The sequence below is a fragment of the Nycticebus coucang genome, chromosome Y, assembly GCF_027406575.1.
Source record: "Nycticebus coucang isolate mNycCou1 chromosome Y, mNycCou1.pri, whole genome shotgun sequence".
In the NCBI taxonomy this organism is placed as follows: Eukaryota; Metazoa; Chordata; class Mammalia; order Primates; family Lorisidae; genus Nycticebus; species Nycticebus coucang.
Genome location: NC_069805.1, coordinates 34,976,653 through 34,995,821, shown reverse-complemented (window position 1 = coordinate 34,995,821; position 19,169 = coordinate 34,976,653). Strand labels below are relative to the sequence as shown.

Below are 19,169 nucleotides of genomic sequence, written 5' to 3'. Positions count from 1 at the left end.
TTTTGGGTTTTTGAAGGTGGGCTTGTAGCACAATAAATTTTCCTGTCAGGATAGATTTTGTTGCATCCCAGAGGTTTTGGTAACTTGTGTCATAACTGTTGTTATGTTTGAAGAAATTAACCCTTTCCTTTTTTTTTTATCTCTTTCTGAACCCAACTATCATTCAGCATAAGGTTGTGAAGTTTACAAGACTTTGTGTCGGCATGAACAATTTTGTTGGAGTTGATCATCAGTATTATAGTCTTGTGTTCTGAGAAGAAGCATGATATAATTTCTATTCCTTTAATTTTGCCGAGATTTGATTTGTATCATAGGATGTGATCTATTTTGGAGCATGTGCCATGAGCTGATGAAAAAAAAAAAGTACATTCTTTTGCTTTAGGATGGTGTATTCTACCCATTTGTTCTAGAGTCATATTTAAGTCATTTGTAGCCTAGTTTAGTTTCTGTTTAGAGGATATGTCCAATTTTGTCAGAAGGGTGTCGAAGTCCTGACTGTTAAGATATTCTGGGATATAGGTGACGACTGTGGCTCAGTGAGTAGGGCACCGGTCCCATATGCCGAGGGTGGCGGGTTCAGGCCCAGCCCCGGCCAAACTGCAACAAAAAAATAGCTGGGCATTGTGGCGGGTGCCTATAGTCCCAGCTGCTTGGGAGGCTGAGGCAAGAGAATCACTTAAGCCCAGGAATTGGAGGTTGCTGTGAGCCGTGTGACACCACGGCACTCTACTCGAGAGTGGTACGATGAGACTCTGTCTCTACAAAAAAAAAAAAAAGATATTCTGGGATATCACATTGCTGAGACCAGTCAAGGTCTGTTGTATAAATCTGGGAGTATTTAAGTTAGGTGCATAAATGTTTAAAATTGAGGTCTCTTCTTGTTGTTTTCTTCCTTTTACAACTATGAAGTGTCCTTGTTTGTCTTTCTTAACTAAAGATGCTTTGAATCTGATTGTATCTGAGAATATAATTGCAACCCTTTATGATTTCCATTTGCTTGGTGCACTGTTTTCTGTCCCTTAACCCTGAGGCTTGATTTGTCCTTCAGGGCTAGGTGTGTCTCCTGGAGACAGCATATGGATGTCTTGGGGTTTATTATTGTTGTTTGTTTGTTTGTTTTTGTTTGTCTTTTTATCCAATAAGCCAGCCTGTGCCTCTTCAGTGGGGAATTCAATCCATTTACATTTATTGAGAATGTTGATTAGAGTGGTAGAAGTCTATTCATGTCATTATGAGATGGTTTGTTGTGTAATTTTATCCTTTCTGCCATTGTGGAAGCTAAGCTTTGGTTTTTGGCTTCTAGGTATTTTCTTTGTTAGTGGTTCACTGTGGTGTGCAGTATTGAGAATAGGTCTAAGTATTTCCTTTCGAGCTGGTCTTCTTGTGAGAAATTTCCTCAGTGCTTGTATATCAGCAAAAGATTGGATTTCTCCATCCATTTTGAAGCTAAGTTTAGCAGGACACAGGATTCTGGGCTGAAAATTATTTTGTTTAAGGATGTTGAAGGTGTATGACCATGCTCTTCTGGCTTGGAACGTTTCAGTTGAAAAGTCTGCTATCAACCTACTGACCTTGTAGGTCAATTGGCACTTATTCCTAGCTGCTTGCAGAGTTTTCTCCTTCATCTTGACTTGTGACACGTTGATCAAATTGTGTCTTGGAGAGGCTCTGTTAGAATTGAGATGACTCCGGTTTGATATCCATCTGAAAAGTGTGTGTCAGGATCTTTAGTAAAACTAGGAAAGTTTTCATGTATCATAGTCTCCAGTAGGGCTTCCTTGCCTTTGGGTCAGTCTTCTTCCTCTTTTGGTATTCATATCATCCATATGTTTGAATGCTTCATGGCATCTCCTAGTTCTATAAGCTCCTACTCTGCTTTCTCTCTCTTCTTTTCTGACTCTGTAACATCCTGTGTTAACTCAGACTTTATGCTCTAACTCTGATGTTCTTGTGGTATACTCTATTTGATACTTTTGACTGCTTCTTTACATTCCCTGATTGTCTGCTTCACTTATTTCAGCTCATCTGCATCCTATATCTACCTATCTCTCATCTGACCTTTGGTTTTGTCTTTCCATTTTCTTATTCAATCCCTTTTGTGTCTCAATCATCCATATTTTCAAATTGCCTTTCTGTTAAATCCATTAATTCCTTATAGGAAGAGTCTTCCTTAAAAATTTCTTGACAGTCCCTTGGAAGAGTTGCTCTATTTTGTAGCCGGGCGTTGTGGTGGGCGCCTGTGGTCCCAGCTACTCAGGAGGCTGAGGCAAGAGAATCGCTTAAGCCCAGGAGTTGGAGGTTGCTGTGAGCTGCGTGAGGCCACGGCACTCTACCGAGGGCCATAAAGTGAGACTCTGTCTCTACAAAAAAAAAAAAAAAAAAAAAAAAGAGTTGCTCTATTTTGGTTCTTCATGGTGCCTGAGTTTTTCTTTTGGTCCCTCCTCATGTGTGCTCTCTTCTTGTTCACTTCTTTTTGCTCCTTTCTCCTTCTCACTTCCTCCTCTCCTTCAAGTTACCTTGTCTCAGATTTTAGGTGGTGAAGAGGCCTCTTGTTGTGGGGTCAATAGGCAGAGGAGAGTAGGAGTAAGCAAGGAGAGGCAAGAGGAAAGAAAAAGAGAAAAAAAAAGATGGAAAAAAGAAGGAAAGAGTAAGAGAAAAGCAAAAGAAAGGAACACAAAAGAAAAAAAAAAGCCAACGTGTGGAGGGGGAATAATGGAAGAAAATTGAAGAACAGGTGAAAAGGAGAATAGGAAGGGAGGATGAGAGTGATAGCACAAATGTTATTTTTCAGCAGGTTATATTTCAGGCATGTATGGCCAAGCCTATAGCTCAAGGTTTTTGTGGATCTGGGCTGGGTGGATTCCTCTAGTTCAGGCACTCCTTACCAGCTTGAACACAGCCTGACTCTTCCTCTGCCATTAATAAAAACAAACAAACAACAACAACAAACCCAGAAACCAAGAAGCAAAAATTGAGTAAGGATGAAAAAAGAAAGAAAAAAATATAGAGCAAAATAGGAAAGTTTTACAGCATGATCTTCCTAATACTATCTTCCTGGGGCCAACACTAGAAAGTTTTCCTGGCTTCTTTGAGCCAGACTACTGCTGAAATCTACCTGCCAGACCACCGCTGTGTCACACCCACCCTCAGCAAAGAAAGGATGGAAAAAGAAGAAAAAATAAAAATACAATATGAGAATAGATACATAAAATTAAGTGTACTGTTTAATCAAAGGAGAGAGAGAGGAGACAAATAAATAAAGAAGAAAGAGAACACACCAAGAAGAAAAAAAAATGTGGGAGGGGAATATCCTAGCTGATGCAGAAGCACTTTGGGAGAGGTGATAGAGAAGAGTCTCTATCAACTGAGAGAATGCTGAGGAGTGAAGTGGGGACAGAAAAAATCAAGCTAAAATTCTGCAACAACAACAACAACAAAATACAGGAAACCTTGCCCTTTTTGAATGTAAAAATGAAAGTTAGTTAAAGAATCAGCCAAACAACTTAACAGGAAACAAAATACATTGAAATAAGATAAAGTGGGGGGGGGGAAAGAAGCTCAAATAGCCTGATGTAAGCAATCTCAGCAACCAATAGAGGAAGGAAAGAAGAGAAATAAAAGAAACAATGATATCAACCCAAAGAAATTGTGTGTGTGTGTGTGTGTGTGTGTGTGTGTGTGTGGCTGATTCTTTAACTAACTTCCATATTTACATTCAACAAGGGCAAGGGTTCCTGTATTTTTTTTTTTTTTTTGGTTCAGGATTTTAGCTTGTTTATATAGTACATGTATATAAACATACACATGTATATGAGGTAGGGATACAACTTTAGTAGGAATACATTTATGTTGCAATATGTACTTCCTGAACACCTGATGGTGCAGTGAATATGGGGGACAAACAACACAACTGTTAACTTCTCTCTGGTCCTCAGGCTTAGAGCTGTTTCCCAGGTTAGCTGTTGGTGATCGCATGTTCACCTGCTCAGCACTCAGGCTCTGCTGATCTGAGATTCCACAGCTCTCAAAAATTCTTTAGCCACAGGTCTGACAGATTTCTTCTACAACAGTTCCCATGGAGTTCGGGAGCCCCTCATGAGTGTAGGTCCACTCCTCACAGGAAGAACACAGATTACCACATCATAGGCCCCCAGCAGAAGGGTCCCCCCACAACCATCTGGTGCCCTTTATGACAATGGTGGCATTCTATATGGGGACTTTCCCCATGAGAATATTTCACCCACTGCCAAACTGCAGCAGAACTGCGCTAGATAGCACCCTAATGTGACCACAAAATTCTGCTCAGGAGTACACACTACAATCTTTTCACTCAATGCCCAGCTTCCCCTAAGAACCAAAAACCATGAAAGGCTTCTTCTGGGACAGCTGTGGGGAGGCTGGATGTCATGGAGGCCACTGCTGGTGACTCAGCCTCCACTGAAGCCAGAGTGGACTCACAGAAACTTGCCTGTTGTGGTGGGGCTTTACAGGATCCGGCAAATGCAATAGTACACCACATCACCATACACCCTGAATTACCACTCCATGCCAATATTCCATGCTGGCAATGGTCTGGCCTTCTCCAGGAGAGCTCAGTTAAATGTCTTTCCCATCCACTGTCATGCTCTGCCCCGTCAAGTTTTTCTTCTCATAGGGTTTCCTTTCTTTAAAGCATTTTCCCTATGAGCAAACATTTTATCAAAAATATTTAGATGTAGTCAAGGAATTGTTCAGCTAAATAGAGGAGTGTTGACAATGGTGAGGTTATACTTAACACAACATACTCCAAAGTTGTCCATTATGCCAGTATCTAATGTTAACATGGAAATATTTCTAGGGTTAAAAATATTTTAATGATGTAATGCCAGAACTATGACAACCCATGTGTTAATCTTTTGCAACATTCACTTGTGTTAGGGAATACAAAGTAATGTTATGGAAGGAGAAGTAAGTTCCTTGTTGCAATATGACATGAGTTAAGATTTTGCATTTGAATATGTTTCCTTTGGCTGTCCATGTGAGGTGACAGTACCAATAGCAATACCTAGGTGAAAGATAAGGTTCATCTAGAGAGCATATGTAAGGTTGCAAAGCTTTGATTTTCAAGAAATTCTTCTTTTATTTAAAGGTAAAATTATTGTTTTTAGAGTAGAAAATTCAGACATTTTTGAAGAAAGTGATTAGGAAATCTTGGTGCCACTTATTATACTGTAATTGAAACTCAATATTGATGTTACTTTTAACAGAGTCATTCTTTTGGGACTGGCAATTCAAATGGAACCAAGACAGTACCAGAACAAGTAAATGGTAAGGACTGCATCTTATGGAAAATGTCATGTGAAAGAATGTTTATTGAAAAACATGAGCACCAAGATATCATAAATGCCAAAGAAAACCACCTATTACATGTACAATTAAAAAAAATAAAATGAAAAAGCGAAACAGGTGTTAGGAACAAGTGAGGATGAAACAGAGAGTATCACTAAAGGAGCAGAATCTTTATCCCATCTCCATATAGTCTGAAAGCTGAGCAAAGTCAGGAAATCAGGAAGTGAACAGGTTTACAAAAGGGAGTGAAGAAAGGGAAAGCAGACAGTACAGGGGGTACATGGAGAGAAAAGGAGCAGATGGATGTAATGGCAAAGTGGTTCAGTAAAATACTTCCTAAATAAAATGTAGATCAAGGTGTTATACAGGTGGGAAGAATATAATAAAATGAGCTTCCAGTGCCAAAAGGAGTGAGAGAAGTAGCACCAACTTCCCTGTTTTCTGTGTGTTTCTTAATGTTGGCAAGGCATTAAGGTCTGAGGCCCCTGGTCATGCAGAGCTGTCTGATGGAGAGTGGAGATGTTACATGTATGCAATTTCATGTCGTATAAAGTGATGGTTCTTCATAACATATGGTTCAATTGGATGCAATTGGATGGAAGACAGTAGGCTTAGTTGTGGAGAGGCCAGGAAAGCTATAAACCTCTAACATTCCATTAGAAACTTTGTGATTTTAAATACCATTTCCGTGTGGAATATGTGATGGAGAGGAACTGGAGTCTATATTCCAAAGGATAATTTCAGGGAAAGGAATGTATATCCCACTCTTTAGAGACCAGAGCTTCTCAAACATAAAGACATCAGTGGGGGCCATGTTAAAATGCACATTGTGATTGAGCAGGTTTGTGATTCTGCAGTGCTAATGCATTCTCAGGTGAGTCCAGGGCTGCTGTTCCTCACACCACCTTGAATAACTAGGGTATAGACTTCTCTGTAGGAAACCTGTAATAGGCGCCATTGAAGAATACTTCCAACCTAGAATCAAGGGAAAGCTTTGTTTTGGTCTTATTTTTGAGCATGTTTCCAGATGGAGGATAACACTGAATTATAGAGAGATTGAAATTCTAGGTATAAAATGTTAGTGCTAAATAAAGAGGAAAAAGGTGGTGTAAATAATCCATCAAAGGAATGCAAATGTCAGAATGTCAGATTTCAAGGTTTTTTTTTGCAAAGCAAGAGGGTTTGTGAGTGGGCACAGAGGCAGGGAAGAAAGAAGTTTGCTAGGTAATTTCTCATTCCTGATGCGCAAACGTGGTAGAACTCAGTTCAGGTGGCTTCAGGAAATTGGCACACACATAGAAGATTGGATTATTGCAGCCCCAGAGATTACTGGAAGGAGGAAGAAATGCTGGGATTGAGGCAGACCACAGAGATGCATTTCTTTTCTCTGGAATTATCAGGCATCAGAGATATGTTTTTCATTGATACTAGTTAATCAGATGAGGTTACTTTGAAAATAGATGACTGGCTTTTTAAATGCTATTTTTTCCTATAAAGCAGCTGTTTCCTAAAATCCCTTAATGGATTAATGTGACAACCCCAAGGACACTAATTTTAGAAACAATACACTTATCACTTGATTAAATCTGTATAAGAGGAAAGTAGGTAAACAAAATACGTATCCCTTAATATTCTAAAAATGTGAAAAACTGCCTAAAAGCTTATGTATGACTTTTATAAATTTTAATGTCATGTCCAGTGAATAGTCTAGTGATTTTGGAATATAAAATTTCATTTATACCTCATAATTCTGTGGCCATTCAGTGTGTTCCTTTTTGATAAATAGTTCATGATTGATAGGTCAGTATATATAATTTCTTGCATACCTCTTATGTGAGTTGAGGAAGAAAATTAATATGACAAAGTAGAGGACACAAAAAATATTGGTATACTTGTGTATTTACGGGTACGGAAAAAAAATCACATTTTTAAAGCTGTTATTTTACAAGGATCTATCCATGTAGATCGATTGAACCCTTTCTCTAATGAGAAATGGATTATAACCTCCACTGAACTGTCATCACACCTGTGTTCCTTCTGAAATGGAGCACAGGCTGCAGAACATGTCAGATCCTTGCAGCATATGGTATAAATGATGTTGTGGGTTGCACTAAAGACGTACTGTAAGCTTCTTCCATCAGCCTGGTCCTTTATCCTCTCTGGATCATGATTTTCTCCTTTGAATAAAGACCACTCTTCACCCTGCTGTGTGTGCACTTTTGCATTTGAATGTTTTTTTTATTTATGTTTCATTTGAGTGAAAGCTAATGCCACTTTTGAAGTTTGAACTGAACATGATATTAAAATTATATCCTATTGTCTTCAGTTTTTGTCTGTTATGTTCCTGTCTACCCCTAAATCAGTCAATCAATAAAACAATCAATACAAGAGGGAAAAAGCAAACCCAAACCTAAAGTAATTACTTTTAAAGCCAAGCTGGAGGGTTCAGCTCAATAGGAACTCTCCTCAACTGTATGCTTGGTTTCATCATATCTACATTTACACTGTCATTTACACCGATTGCATGTGTTCTTTGTTTTTTAGGGGATTCTAAGGTAGAACCTCAGTTTCAGGTAACAACATTCATTGTTTGTCTTGAATTATTCCCTGTATATTTTGTGAAATTATGCATTACTTATGATATACTTTTTTTCAAAGTTCACTGTAAGTACCTGTGACACAGAAGCTGCTACTCCAGATAAAGGAGTAGAAACAATTAAAGTGCAAGAAGCCACAACAGGTAATTTTCTTTTCTTTTGTTGTTCTTCTGGTTTTGGTTATTCTGCCTCACATAGTTCTCTGATTTGGCATCCCTTTCCTTGTTAGGGAATTGACTGAGGTGAATTTTGTAACTCCACAATTTTTCAAGTGCTTATTGAAATTCAAATCTTTACTTAGAGCAACACTTCATGTTAACACGTCAGTCATGTTTTAACTTTAATTATTCCATCTTACTGATTTTACTGAAATCAGATGATCCAATTAGCAGACTGTGTACGTGTGAGAGTGTATCCTTATTAGTAAAATTCTGCAACTTCTTTACTTTCTCAACATTACATTTTTTGGATCTGTCGAGATTGACCCTAGTGCCCTTGTTTAATTTAACCTTTCTATACCATTCCAACATATGTGTACCACACTTAACCCTCTGAGTTCAGATTAAAAAGGGGGCAAATGCAAGTAAAAGTGATTGGGATCATTAGGAGCTTTCGTATACCATGGGTTGTAAACATAAATACTTAGTGTAATTAAGTATTACACTGTGCTTCAAAATTGAAAAAAAAATGAAATACCAAACCCAGATTCTTTTATTTATTCAATAAAAATCCACATTACACTGGGCACTGACACTATGTGAAGCATTTCTGGAAACATTCATATATTTCAGAAGTGCATTTTTTTTGCTATGTGGCCTGTAAGTCATCTTCTATTTATTCATGTGCCCCTAGAATTCATCTTCCTGACAGTATTTACTGTGGCCTCTCTCCAGGGCCAGTAGGATGATTAAATGTTTTTAAATTAGTAATATCCTAGTACTTTTAAGTTTCACAGAAGGCTTTTGTAATCTGACTTGTTCTCAACTCTCCATTTTAGCCCTTTCCCTGTGTGTCTGCCTTACTCTAGCACTACCGAAAAACCTCTGGGAGTGCCCTCTGAGCCAATCCCTCTATTTTGGACAAATGCACACCCTATTGCAGGCTTCTCTTTCCTCTTGCTGCTTTCTGTCCTGCTCTCACTTTTTCCTGGCCTCCTCACTTTTTCACCTTGCTCATCTCACCCTTTACTTCTCAGCTCAGACATGACTTCTGGAAAAGCCAACCTTGATGCATTTTATGTACATATTATTAAACTTAGAGCCAATAATAGCCACATAAAACAAGATTCAGACTATTGGTCTAAGGGGACTTTGGAAGATTTCACCCTTAAATGGCTTATAAGACAAAGGGATAGAAATGGAAAAAAAAACGATTCAAAAGCAATTTAAATAACCAATAATTTTATGGCCCTATAATTTTCTGTAACAGATAAAGACAAGACAAAAAATCAAAAAAATTAAAAAGAAAATAAATTCATTTAAATTATATTGTGAAGGAAAAAGGAAATAAATGAACCACAGTTCAGGATTAAAAGTTGCAGAGGAGAAATCTAAGTAGTAAGGCAGCCCCAAGAGAGGCTAGATACCTGTTCATCTGGGGAAAATGCGAGAATCAGTGAAGGCTTGATAAAGCAGTCTAACAGTGCAAGGTGATTTGTCAGAATATTAGAGGAAAGCATTTCGCATGTAAGGAGCAGGGCATACACTGATAAAGGAATAAAACCTAATAGCAAATTTGAGAACTATTATTATTATTTTTTTATTATTGTTGGGGATTCCTTGAGGGTACAATAAGCCAGGTTACAATGATTGCAGTTGTTAGGCAAAGTCCCTCTTGCAATCATGTCTTGCCCCCATAAAGTGTGACACAACATGCACACTATGTTACAGGTACTATTTTGAAGTAGACCAGAGTATACAGTGATACCTTTATGTTTTACTAGATTTGTAAATCTTGCTTTGTTTATGAATTTTTTGCCATTTTTATTGAGTGGATGAATTTATGATATTTGTGGCTTTTATCCTCATAAAAGCTATCTAGTAGCATTCTCAGTGGTTTTTAAAGTGTTAGATAGTTAGGGCAGGAATGGTGGCTCATGCCCGTGTTCCTAATACTCAGAGGCCAAAGCAGGTGGATCACTCAAGCTAGGAGTTTGAGATCACCCTAAGGAAGGGCAAGACCCCATCTCTACTGAAAATACAAAATCTAGCCTGGCATTGTGGTAGATTCCTGTAGGCCCAGCTTCTTGGGAATCTGAGGCAAGAAGATGGCTTGAGCCCAAGGGACTGAGGTTGCTGTGGGCTCGGAAGCCATGGACCTCGACTCAAGGGAACAGAATGAGACTCTGTCTGAAAAGAAAAATGAATAAAAAAAATGTGTAAGCTAATTAGGCATATTTTAAAAAGAAGTATGTAGTCTGCTAAAGATTTACCTTCATCTAAACCCTCAATTTATAAAATAAAAATAAATTTTGCTTTCTATCAATTTTTATAAAGATGATAGCTTTTGTGAAATCATTCTAAGCAACTCATTTACCTAAATATATGAAATTTACAGTACTAAAGTCGGTATCCATATCAAAGGAAGAGCAAGAAGAGCTTAAAGGAAGTGAAAATAACCACCCACAGGTATCAACAAATTGTAATTTCAGTTCCTGGTTTAATATTATTTTCTTTACATGAGTAATGTAACATAGTCCAAGGGACATTTCCACTGGGATAGCATTTTATAATCCATATGCTGAAGGTAATATTTAATTTTAAGAAGTTTTTTCACTAGTTTAAAACTTAAAGATTCCAAAAGTAAAGAATAACTTACATCTAATCTTTGCCCTTGGAATAGAGGTAGAGGGTTTCTGGTGTTTTCCTTGTTCTGCAATTTTATAACCTTACATGATAAGGAAGGTAATGCCAAGTAAAGAATCATATTACTAAGCAAGAGAAAATATGAGTAATTTCACCATGATGGCCACTGAGTTGGACTCATATCCAAAGAGTCACCATTCCCAATGTCCCAAACTGTAGCATAGTTTTATACCATCAGTCATTCATGCCAGCTAGTGTACTTCTTCCTCCTTGTGGCCTCTAACTCAGTTCAGTGTGTGTTGAGAGAGGGAATGGGGTCATTAGACTGTGCCTCTGAGGAGAATCCTACTTTGCAGAATGGGACTTTGTTGTGAGGATGCAGCAGCAAGTTTGTAACTCACTTACCTGTGGAAATCTTTAAACGGTATCAAGGTTCCTTCACCCACTGTTTTATGAGGACATTAGAATCTATTAGACGTAGGCTTAAGCAGATCGTCTGTGTCAGAACATAACACGGTCATATTATGTCATATTATTTGAATTAAAATTTGAAAGTTCACTTATCTTTCTGATTGTTGTTGATGTTCTTTGCTGGCAATGTAAAGTTTGTCCAGTGTCTCATTGTTAACATTTAGAGAAAGTACTGAGAAGCATTGTAGGGATCTGCTATCAAAGGTATATGCATGAAAGTTTCTCAACTGAGGAAGGCTTTGCAGTACTACAAGTCTTCTGCTAATACATTTTAGTAGGTTTAATAGATAATCAGTGAATTATAGGCAAAGAATGAAAATGCTGAATTACTAGTTCACACTTTTCTGTCATGTAGACTAAGGAAAATTATTTTTTTTAACTTTTTATTTGCAATCCAATGATTTGGGAGTAGCTAAATATAGATCCGAGGTGTTTTCCTGTTCCATTTTTGAATTTTCTGTTTTATTTTCTAACTTGGTGGACACATGATTGGTAAGGATATATTTGTTTGGGAAAAAAATGCTCCCTGATAGAAAATACAACTGAGTAACAAAATAAGCACATTGAACTTGCATGTTTGCATCTGAAAACTTGTTTCAAGTAATAAGAATTAATCAGAATTATGGTGGAGAGAATATACTTGTATATCTGTCCTTGTGTAAACAAGTATGAGAAAGTACAGATCAAACAAGGCAAAGGAAAATAAAGAAATTAGGTAAGTCCCATGTCAAATGAGTTAAGCCACATGGTTAGTGATAAAAAAAAAAAAAATCATTCATGTCCTGTACCAGAGTATAGAAGCAAAAAACTAAAGATGAAAAAGATTTAATTTTTAAAAAGCACCATTTATTTTGAAAAATAATATAGCTGATTGTGAAGGAAAAGATGCACCTGGAGTGTCCATCTTTATACTGTTTCAGGTATTTTCTCAAGAAAAAGGCCGATGCACCTGGAGTGTCCATCGATATAGTGTTTCAGGCATTTCTCAAGAAAAAGGCCTCAGTCACAAAAATATCTTTCCATCTCATGCCTACTTTGTGTCCCTGAAGTATACTCAACACTCAACTTCTGAACTTTATGGAAATGAAAAAAAAAAAAAGATACAGTGAATATTGTAACAATGGAGACAGACTCTGGGCATGTGTTTAAGATAGGTGAGGAGACATGTGAAAAAGATACAGACACCAAAAGAAGTAAGGAACTCAGAAGTCACAGTTGAAATGAAGGGACACCGAGAGTTTGGTAGTGAAGTGGCAAGAAATAGGTGCCCAGATATCATTAATTGGATATTAGATATCAGAACTATGCTTCAGTCTAGTGATGCAAAATCTGACTTGATAACAACAAAGAAATGAAGTGTGTGCTTGTTCAAGTGAAAGGACACAGTGCTTCTGCTGCTACAGACACAAGGAACGAAAAACAGTACATACTGCACGTGATCCTGAGGCATTAGATGAGGACAACAGTGCTACTATGTATAAGCCATGAACCTGAATCAGAAAACTTGCATCTCTCCCCACCATATAGAGACAGATCATCAAAAGCATAGGTGTTTATGAAGAAAGAAATACAGCAAGAGATGCTAAGGGTCAGGAATGAGGAAGGCAGGTTACCGGTAGAATTCCCATGTTTGGAGAAGAAAAAGTTCAAGTTCAAAATGAGGTGGATGCTTCACTTGTCATTGCCGCTTTGTCCTTGGTCAGTGCCTGGTCCATTCTGATTTTCCACTTTGTCACACTGTATTAATCACATATTTTTACCATTTTACTCTTATCTCCTACATCGACCAGAAAGCAGAACTTGGGGTCACCATCTTCATCATGATTTTTATTTTCATTACTATAATGTGTAGAGAAGAAAACGTACAAGTAAGTGACTGGAACACTTTAGAAGTTTCCAGAAGACGTCTTCTCTGTTCCCATCCTTCAATTTTTATTAAGCCTTGCCATAGTTTCTTAAAGGTGTTTCCTAATTGGGAAGGAGTTACATGGTATATATACTTCTTTTGCTTTTACTTAAACATAAACCATAAGGCAAGTTTTGCTTATCATAGGTTTTCTGTTTCTTCAGCAATTTTACCTATCAGTAAAAATTGTACCACAAAACATTCAGATGTCTTCAAGTCCTTATTGTTGAGCCTATACTCAACATGACATACTCCAAAGTTGCCCATTATGCTGGTATCTAGTGTTAACACTGAAATATTTCTTGAGTAAGAAATATTTTAATGATGTAATGCCAGAAGTATGATAGCCCATGTATTAAACTTTTTGCAACATTTGTTTGTGTTGGTGGAGAATGCAAAGTAATGTTATGGAAGGTGAAGATAGTTCCTTATTGTGATATGACATGAGTTAATGTTTCCTTTGGCTGCCTGTGCTCCATTTACAGAATCAGTAGCCATACACAGGTGGAAGGTAAGGTTCATCTAGAGAGCATATGTAAGATTGCAATGCTTTGGTTTTCAAGACATTCTTTTATTTAAAGGTAAAATTAATTGTTTTTAGAGTAGAAATTTCAGACATTTTTGAAGGAAGTGATTAGGAAATCTTGGTGCCACATATTAAATTATACTGTAATTGAAACTCAATACTGATGTTATTTTTAACAGAATTTATCAGAGAATCTTACCAAGGAGGATCTTGGTTGTTCTTCTGGGAGTGGCAATTCAAATGGAACCAAGACAGTACCCAAACAAGTAAAGGGTAAGCAGTACATTTTATTGAAAAAGTCATTTGAAAAAATGTTTATTGAAAAACATGAGCACCAACATATTCTAAATGCCAAGGAAAATGACCTATTAAATGTATAGTAAAAAAAAAAAAATGAAGAAGCGAATAGTGTTAAATTGTATCTCTTCTCAGGTGTTAGCAACAGGTGAAGATGAAACACAGTGTATGACTAAAGGTGCTGAAGCTTTAGTCCCATCTCAATACAATTTGAGAGCTCAGCAAAGTCAGGAAATCAGGAAGAGGACAGGTTTACAAAAGGGGATGAAGAATAGGGAAAGCAGACAGTACAGGGAGTACATGGAGAGAAAAGGAGCAGATGGATGTAATGTCAGGGTGGTCCAATAAAATACTTCCTAAATAAAAGGTAAAGCAGGAGTCTCAGCTGGAGTGTGAGCCTGCTGGCTGCATCTCCGTAACTACCCTGCCTGCTCTGGCAGTCCCCAGCAGTTAGGCGGGCATGTTCCTGCCCTGAGGCCTCACCCAGCAGGCTCCAGACCCGGCTTGGAGCCCAATAGGCGCCTGGTGAAGGAGCTGCTAGAATAATAATGAGGCGGGGAGATCAGGAGTGGCCAGCAAGAGGAGTATCTGGAAGTGGTGATCTGAGGTGCCCCAAGCCGGGCCCTGGACATCCCTCCCCTCAGCTCACCAAGCCTGGTGCCCAGGGATGGGGGAAAAACCATTGAAACTGATTTCAGTCACATTCTCAAGCAAGGCCACATGATGAAGAGCAGGAAGCTGGGAATCTACCGGAGGTGCTGGCTGGTGTTCTGCAAATCCTCCAACAAGGGGCCCCTGTGGCTGGAGAAGTATCCAGATGAGACGTCAGTGCACCTCCGAGGCTGCCCCAAGGTGACTGACATCAGCAGTGTCAAGTATGTGACATGGCTTACCAAGGAGACCTAGCGGCAGGCAGCAGCCATCACATTTACCAATGACTGGGCACAAGTCTTCACCTGGGACCCAGAGCTGGAGGCTGAAGAGTGGTGCAAGACACTATCTGTGGAGTGTCTGGGGTCGGCTGAATGACACCAGTCAGGGAGAGCCTGACCTCCTGGTCCCAGGGGCGCATGGTATCTTCCTGCCTCAATGCCCCCACCTGGACGTGTCTGGTGAGTGCAAACTGCAGATCACCCAGGAGAACAGCTTCTTCCTCTGGGACACAGCAGTCTGAAGCTAGTCTCATTGCATCTCTATGACTGGGACGCAACATGCTTTACCTTTGAGGCTGGCAGCTTGTGCAACACTACAGAAGGGCTCTGCACCTTCTAGACACAGGAACCGGAGTGGATTTACCAGCGGGCCCACAGTGCCACACTGGCCATCGCCAAGCATCACAAGTGGGTCTTGCTGGAGATGGAGAAGAATGTGAGGCTGCTTAACAAGGAAACAGAACATTACTCGTGTCCTCACACACCCACCACCTTGCTGCCCCGCATGCTACTGGCACCACAACACAGATTAGCAGAACATGGCTGAAGCCTCCAGCTACACTCCTGAGGGTTATGCAGCAGCCCAGGCGAGTTCAGAAATGGACCTCCTCTACAGATTCATCTTGCTTAAGCCAAAACCCAGCCAGGGGGACAGCAGCGAGGCCAAGACCCCCTCCCTGTGACAGCTGTGCTGGTGAACAGAGAAGGGTGCAGGGGGCAGCCTGCAGCCTTCCATGGACAGCCAGCCTCAAGTGGCTGTTGGCCAACAGCCTGAAGAAAGGGAGGAAGCGGTCCCGCTCCTTGCCTCCAAAGGGGAGACTGGACCAAGGGAAAGGGCTGGCCACACCACCCGAGCATGTGTGATGCTGATTTGGGGTATAAGGGCAGCAGTTTCCATTGCCTCCATGGCACACACCTGTTTCTCTCTCTCTCTCTCTCTCAATGACTTTATTTTGTTTTGTTTTGTTTTATTTTAGGTACAATGTGCTGATTTTATGTAGAATTTGGAATGCTTACATCAAAGTGGTTAACCTAGCCTTCACCTCAGTTAATTATTGTGTTAAGGCATTTATACTCTACTTTTTTTTTTTTTCTCTCTCCTTGATTTTTCTGGAATTTGTTTTTTTTTTTTTATTAAATCATAACTGTATACATTGATATGATTATGGGGCATCATACACTCGCTTCATAAACCATTTGACACATTTTTATCACAGTGGTTAACATAGCCTTTCCGGCGTTATCTCAGTTACTGTGCCAAAACATTTACATTCTACATTTACCAAGTTTCGCAAATACCCCTGTAATATGCACCACAGGTGTGATTCCACCGATCCCCCTCCCTCTACCCACCCCCTCCTTTCCCACTTCCCCCTATTGTTAAGTTGTAGCTGGGTTATAGCTTTCATGTGAGAGTCCCAAATTAGTTTCATAGTAGGGCTGTGTACATTGGGTACTTTTTCTTCCATTCTTGGGATACTTTACTAAGAAGAATATGTTCCAGCTCTTTGACATGTACCCTTGCAATATGCACCATAGGTGAGGTCCCACCAATTATCCTCCCTTCCCTCCCCTCTCCCTCCTCTTCCCTCTGTCATCTTGGCTATATTTGTGTTTTATCATTTGTGTAAAAGTGTGGGAGATTATATATTGATTTCCTAATAGTACTGAGTAAGTTGGATACTTTTTTTTTTCCATTCTTGGGATACTATACTAAGAACAATATGTTAATTGGCCTGGGAGAATACTTTATGAGGAGCACCCCCCAGGGAATTGAAGCAACACCAGAAATATATTACTGATCAAACTAAACAGCTTCTGCACAGCCAAGAACACACTTAGTAAAGCAAATAGACAGTCCTCAGAATGGGAGAAGATATTTTCAGATTATGTTCCTAACAAAGGTTTGGTGATCAGAATCCACAGAGAACTCAAACTTATTAATAAGTAAAGAACAAGTGATCCCATTTCATTGTGGGCAAGAGACTTGAACAGAAGCTTCTTTGAAGAAGACAGGTGCATGGCCTACAGACAAATAAACACATATTCGTCATCTTTAATCATCAGAGAAATGCAAATAAAAACCAGTATGAGATATCATCTAACTCCAGGAAGAGTAGCCCACATCACAAAATCCCCCAAACTACAGATGTTGGCATGGACATGTAGACAAGGGAACAGTTCTGCACTGCTGGTGGGAATGCAAGCTAATATGTTCCTTTTGGAAAGAGGTTTGGAGAGCACTTAGAGAACTAAAAGTAAACTTGCCATTCGATCCTGCAATTCCTCTGCTAAGTATATATTCAGAAGACCAAAAATCGTTTTATAACAAAGTTATTTGCACCAGAATGTTTATTGCAGGCCAATTCATAATTGCCAAGTCATCAAAGAAGCCCAAGTGCCCATCAACCCATGAGTGGATTAATAAATTGTGGTATGTGTATGCCTGAAACTGAACACAACCCTCTTTCTGCCAGGCCTTGTTTGAACTGTGAGGGCCAGAGGAGGGGGACAGTCAGAACTTGAGGCAGGCTGGCACTCTGAACAGCCCGGGGGCCAGATAACAGGTGGCTTCTCAGTTTCTCTGGGCCTAGAATGGCACAAGAAGGACCTAACCTTCCTCTGTGCTACTTGCCAGTCTTGGGCTTGGCATGTTAAGCAGAGGGGATATCTGGGTTTGCCTCAGGTGAAAATCTGTTTTTACAATGTAATTTGCACACAAACTCTTTCCTGCTTAGTAGGCTGAGAAGATGCCCTTGGGGTGGGGTGTCAATTACCTCAGCCTTGCTGAGGAAGGCTAGAGCTTGTTTCTTCCCAGGGCCAGGCCAGGCGGGAAGGTTACAGAGCACTCCTGCTGCCCTCTGTCACTGACCAGGGGTAGATAATGCCCCAGCAGAGGGAGGCCCTCTGCCCAGTGTCTAGCCACACTTGGCCAGCCAAAAGCACTCAGAAACCAAGACTTTCCCATTTTCTCCTCCCTACATGGTGTTGAGGCTCCCTGCTGAAATGCAATTAAAACAATTGCTTTTCAAAAAAAATTAAAAAGGTAAAGCAAGGTGTTAGGTGAGAAGAATATAATAAAATGAGCTTCCAGTGCCAAAATGACTCAGAAAAGTAGCACAAACTTCCCTGTTCTTCCTATGTTTCTCCCTGTTGGGAAGGCATTAAGGTCTGAGGGCCCTGGTCCTGCAGAGCTGTTGGATGTAGTGTGGAGGAGTGGAAGCAGAGAAGGTGAGCCGTACATGTATGCAATTTCATGTCATATAAAGTGATGGTACTTCATAGCATTTTATCATGTAATTGAAGGTTTGTGAAGTAGGAAGAATACAGTAGTTGTATCTATCAAGTGCTCAGGGCATCTCTCACCTTATGAAGATTGCACTGAAATCTGTATTATTTTTTATTTCCTTTCTATTTGGAGGATGTGATAGGAAAGAACTTGAGGTTAGACTCTAAATAGGTAAATTCAGGTAAGTTATGTGTTACACCCACTCAGTATAGATCAGAACTGTCAAATTAGAACTGTGCTGGGAATCTTGTTTAAAATGCACATTTTGATTTAGTCGGCATGGGCTTCTGCATTTTTTATACATGTGATGTTGGTGCTGCTGGTTGTTGGGCCACCCTAGTGGCAAGTGTGCAAACTTTGTTGTAGAGAAATCTGTAGAGAGAGCCATTGGAGAGCACTTTCATGATGTGTTAATCAAGGAAAAGCATTGTTTTTCTGTTATGTCTGAGCATGTTTCCAGCTAGAGGGCACGGAACAAAGAAATGAAGTCTTTGAAATAATAGATATCATATATTTCTGCTAAGAGAAAAGACATGATGAAGATGATCCAGCAGGAGAATGGAGACCTCAAATCTGAAGGTTACTGTGCAAAGGAATAGGCATTTTAAATGGGACAGAGGGAGGCTAGAGGGTGTTATCTGGGAAACAATGCAGTTAATGATGAGAAAACAGGAGAGAACTCACTGCAGATAGATTCAGCAGATTTGCACTCAGAGGTAAGATTAGGCTCCAGATATCTCTAGAAGCAGGAGGGAGTGCTAGATTTGGGACAAACCACAATAACCCATTTCATTGCTCCATAACTATCAGTCATTAGAGATCTGTGTTTCATTAATAGTATTTAATTGGAAATTAATTTACATATACAAGCATTGACTACTATTTTGAGAACTAGCTATTTTTTCTATAAAATAGCTATTTTATAGAAATAGCAATGCACTCAACCCTACTATGAAACCAATATATAAGCACCCACACTTCCATATGAGAACTATAACCCAACTACAGCCCAAGATGAA

At 39.4% G+C, this 19,169-nt stretch overlaps 1 protein-coding gene across 1 annotated transcript in view; it reads left to right on the top strand.

Annotated features, from left to right (window-relative positions):
• The window catches only part of LOC128579076 (ankyrin repeat domain-containing protein 26-like), a 161,988-nt gene that overhangs the window by 58,801 nt on the left and 84,018 nt on the right, over positions 1–19,169 (top strand). The window contains exons 9-14 of the mRNA XM_053581353.1: positions 5,247–5,307; positions 7,873–7,901; positions 7,987–8,068; positions 10,482–10,552; positions 12,991–13,068; positions 13,812–13,905. Coding sequence (XP_053437328.1) covers positions 5,247–5,307; positions 7,873–7,901; positions 7,987–8,068; positions 10,482–10,552; positions 12,991–13,068; positions 13,812–13,905 — 415 coding nt within the window. The remainder of the gene's footprint in view (positions 1–5,246; positions 5,308–7,872; positions 7,902–7,986; positions 8,069–10,481; positions 10,553–12,990; positions 13,069–13,811; positions 13,906–19,169) is intronic.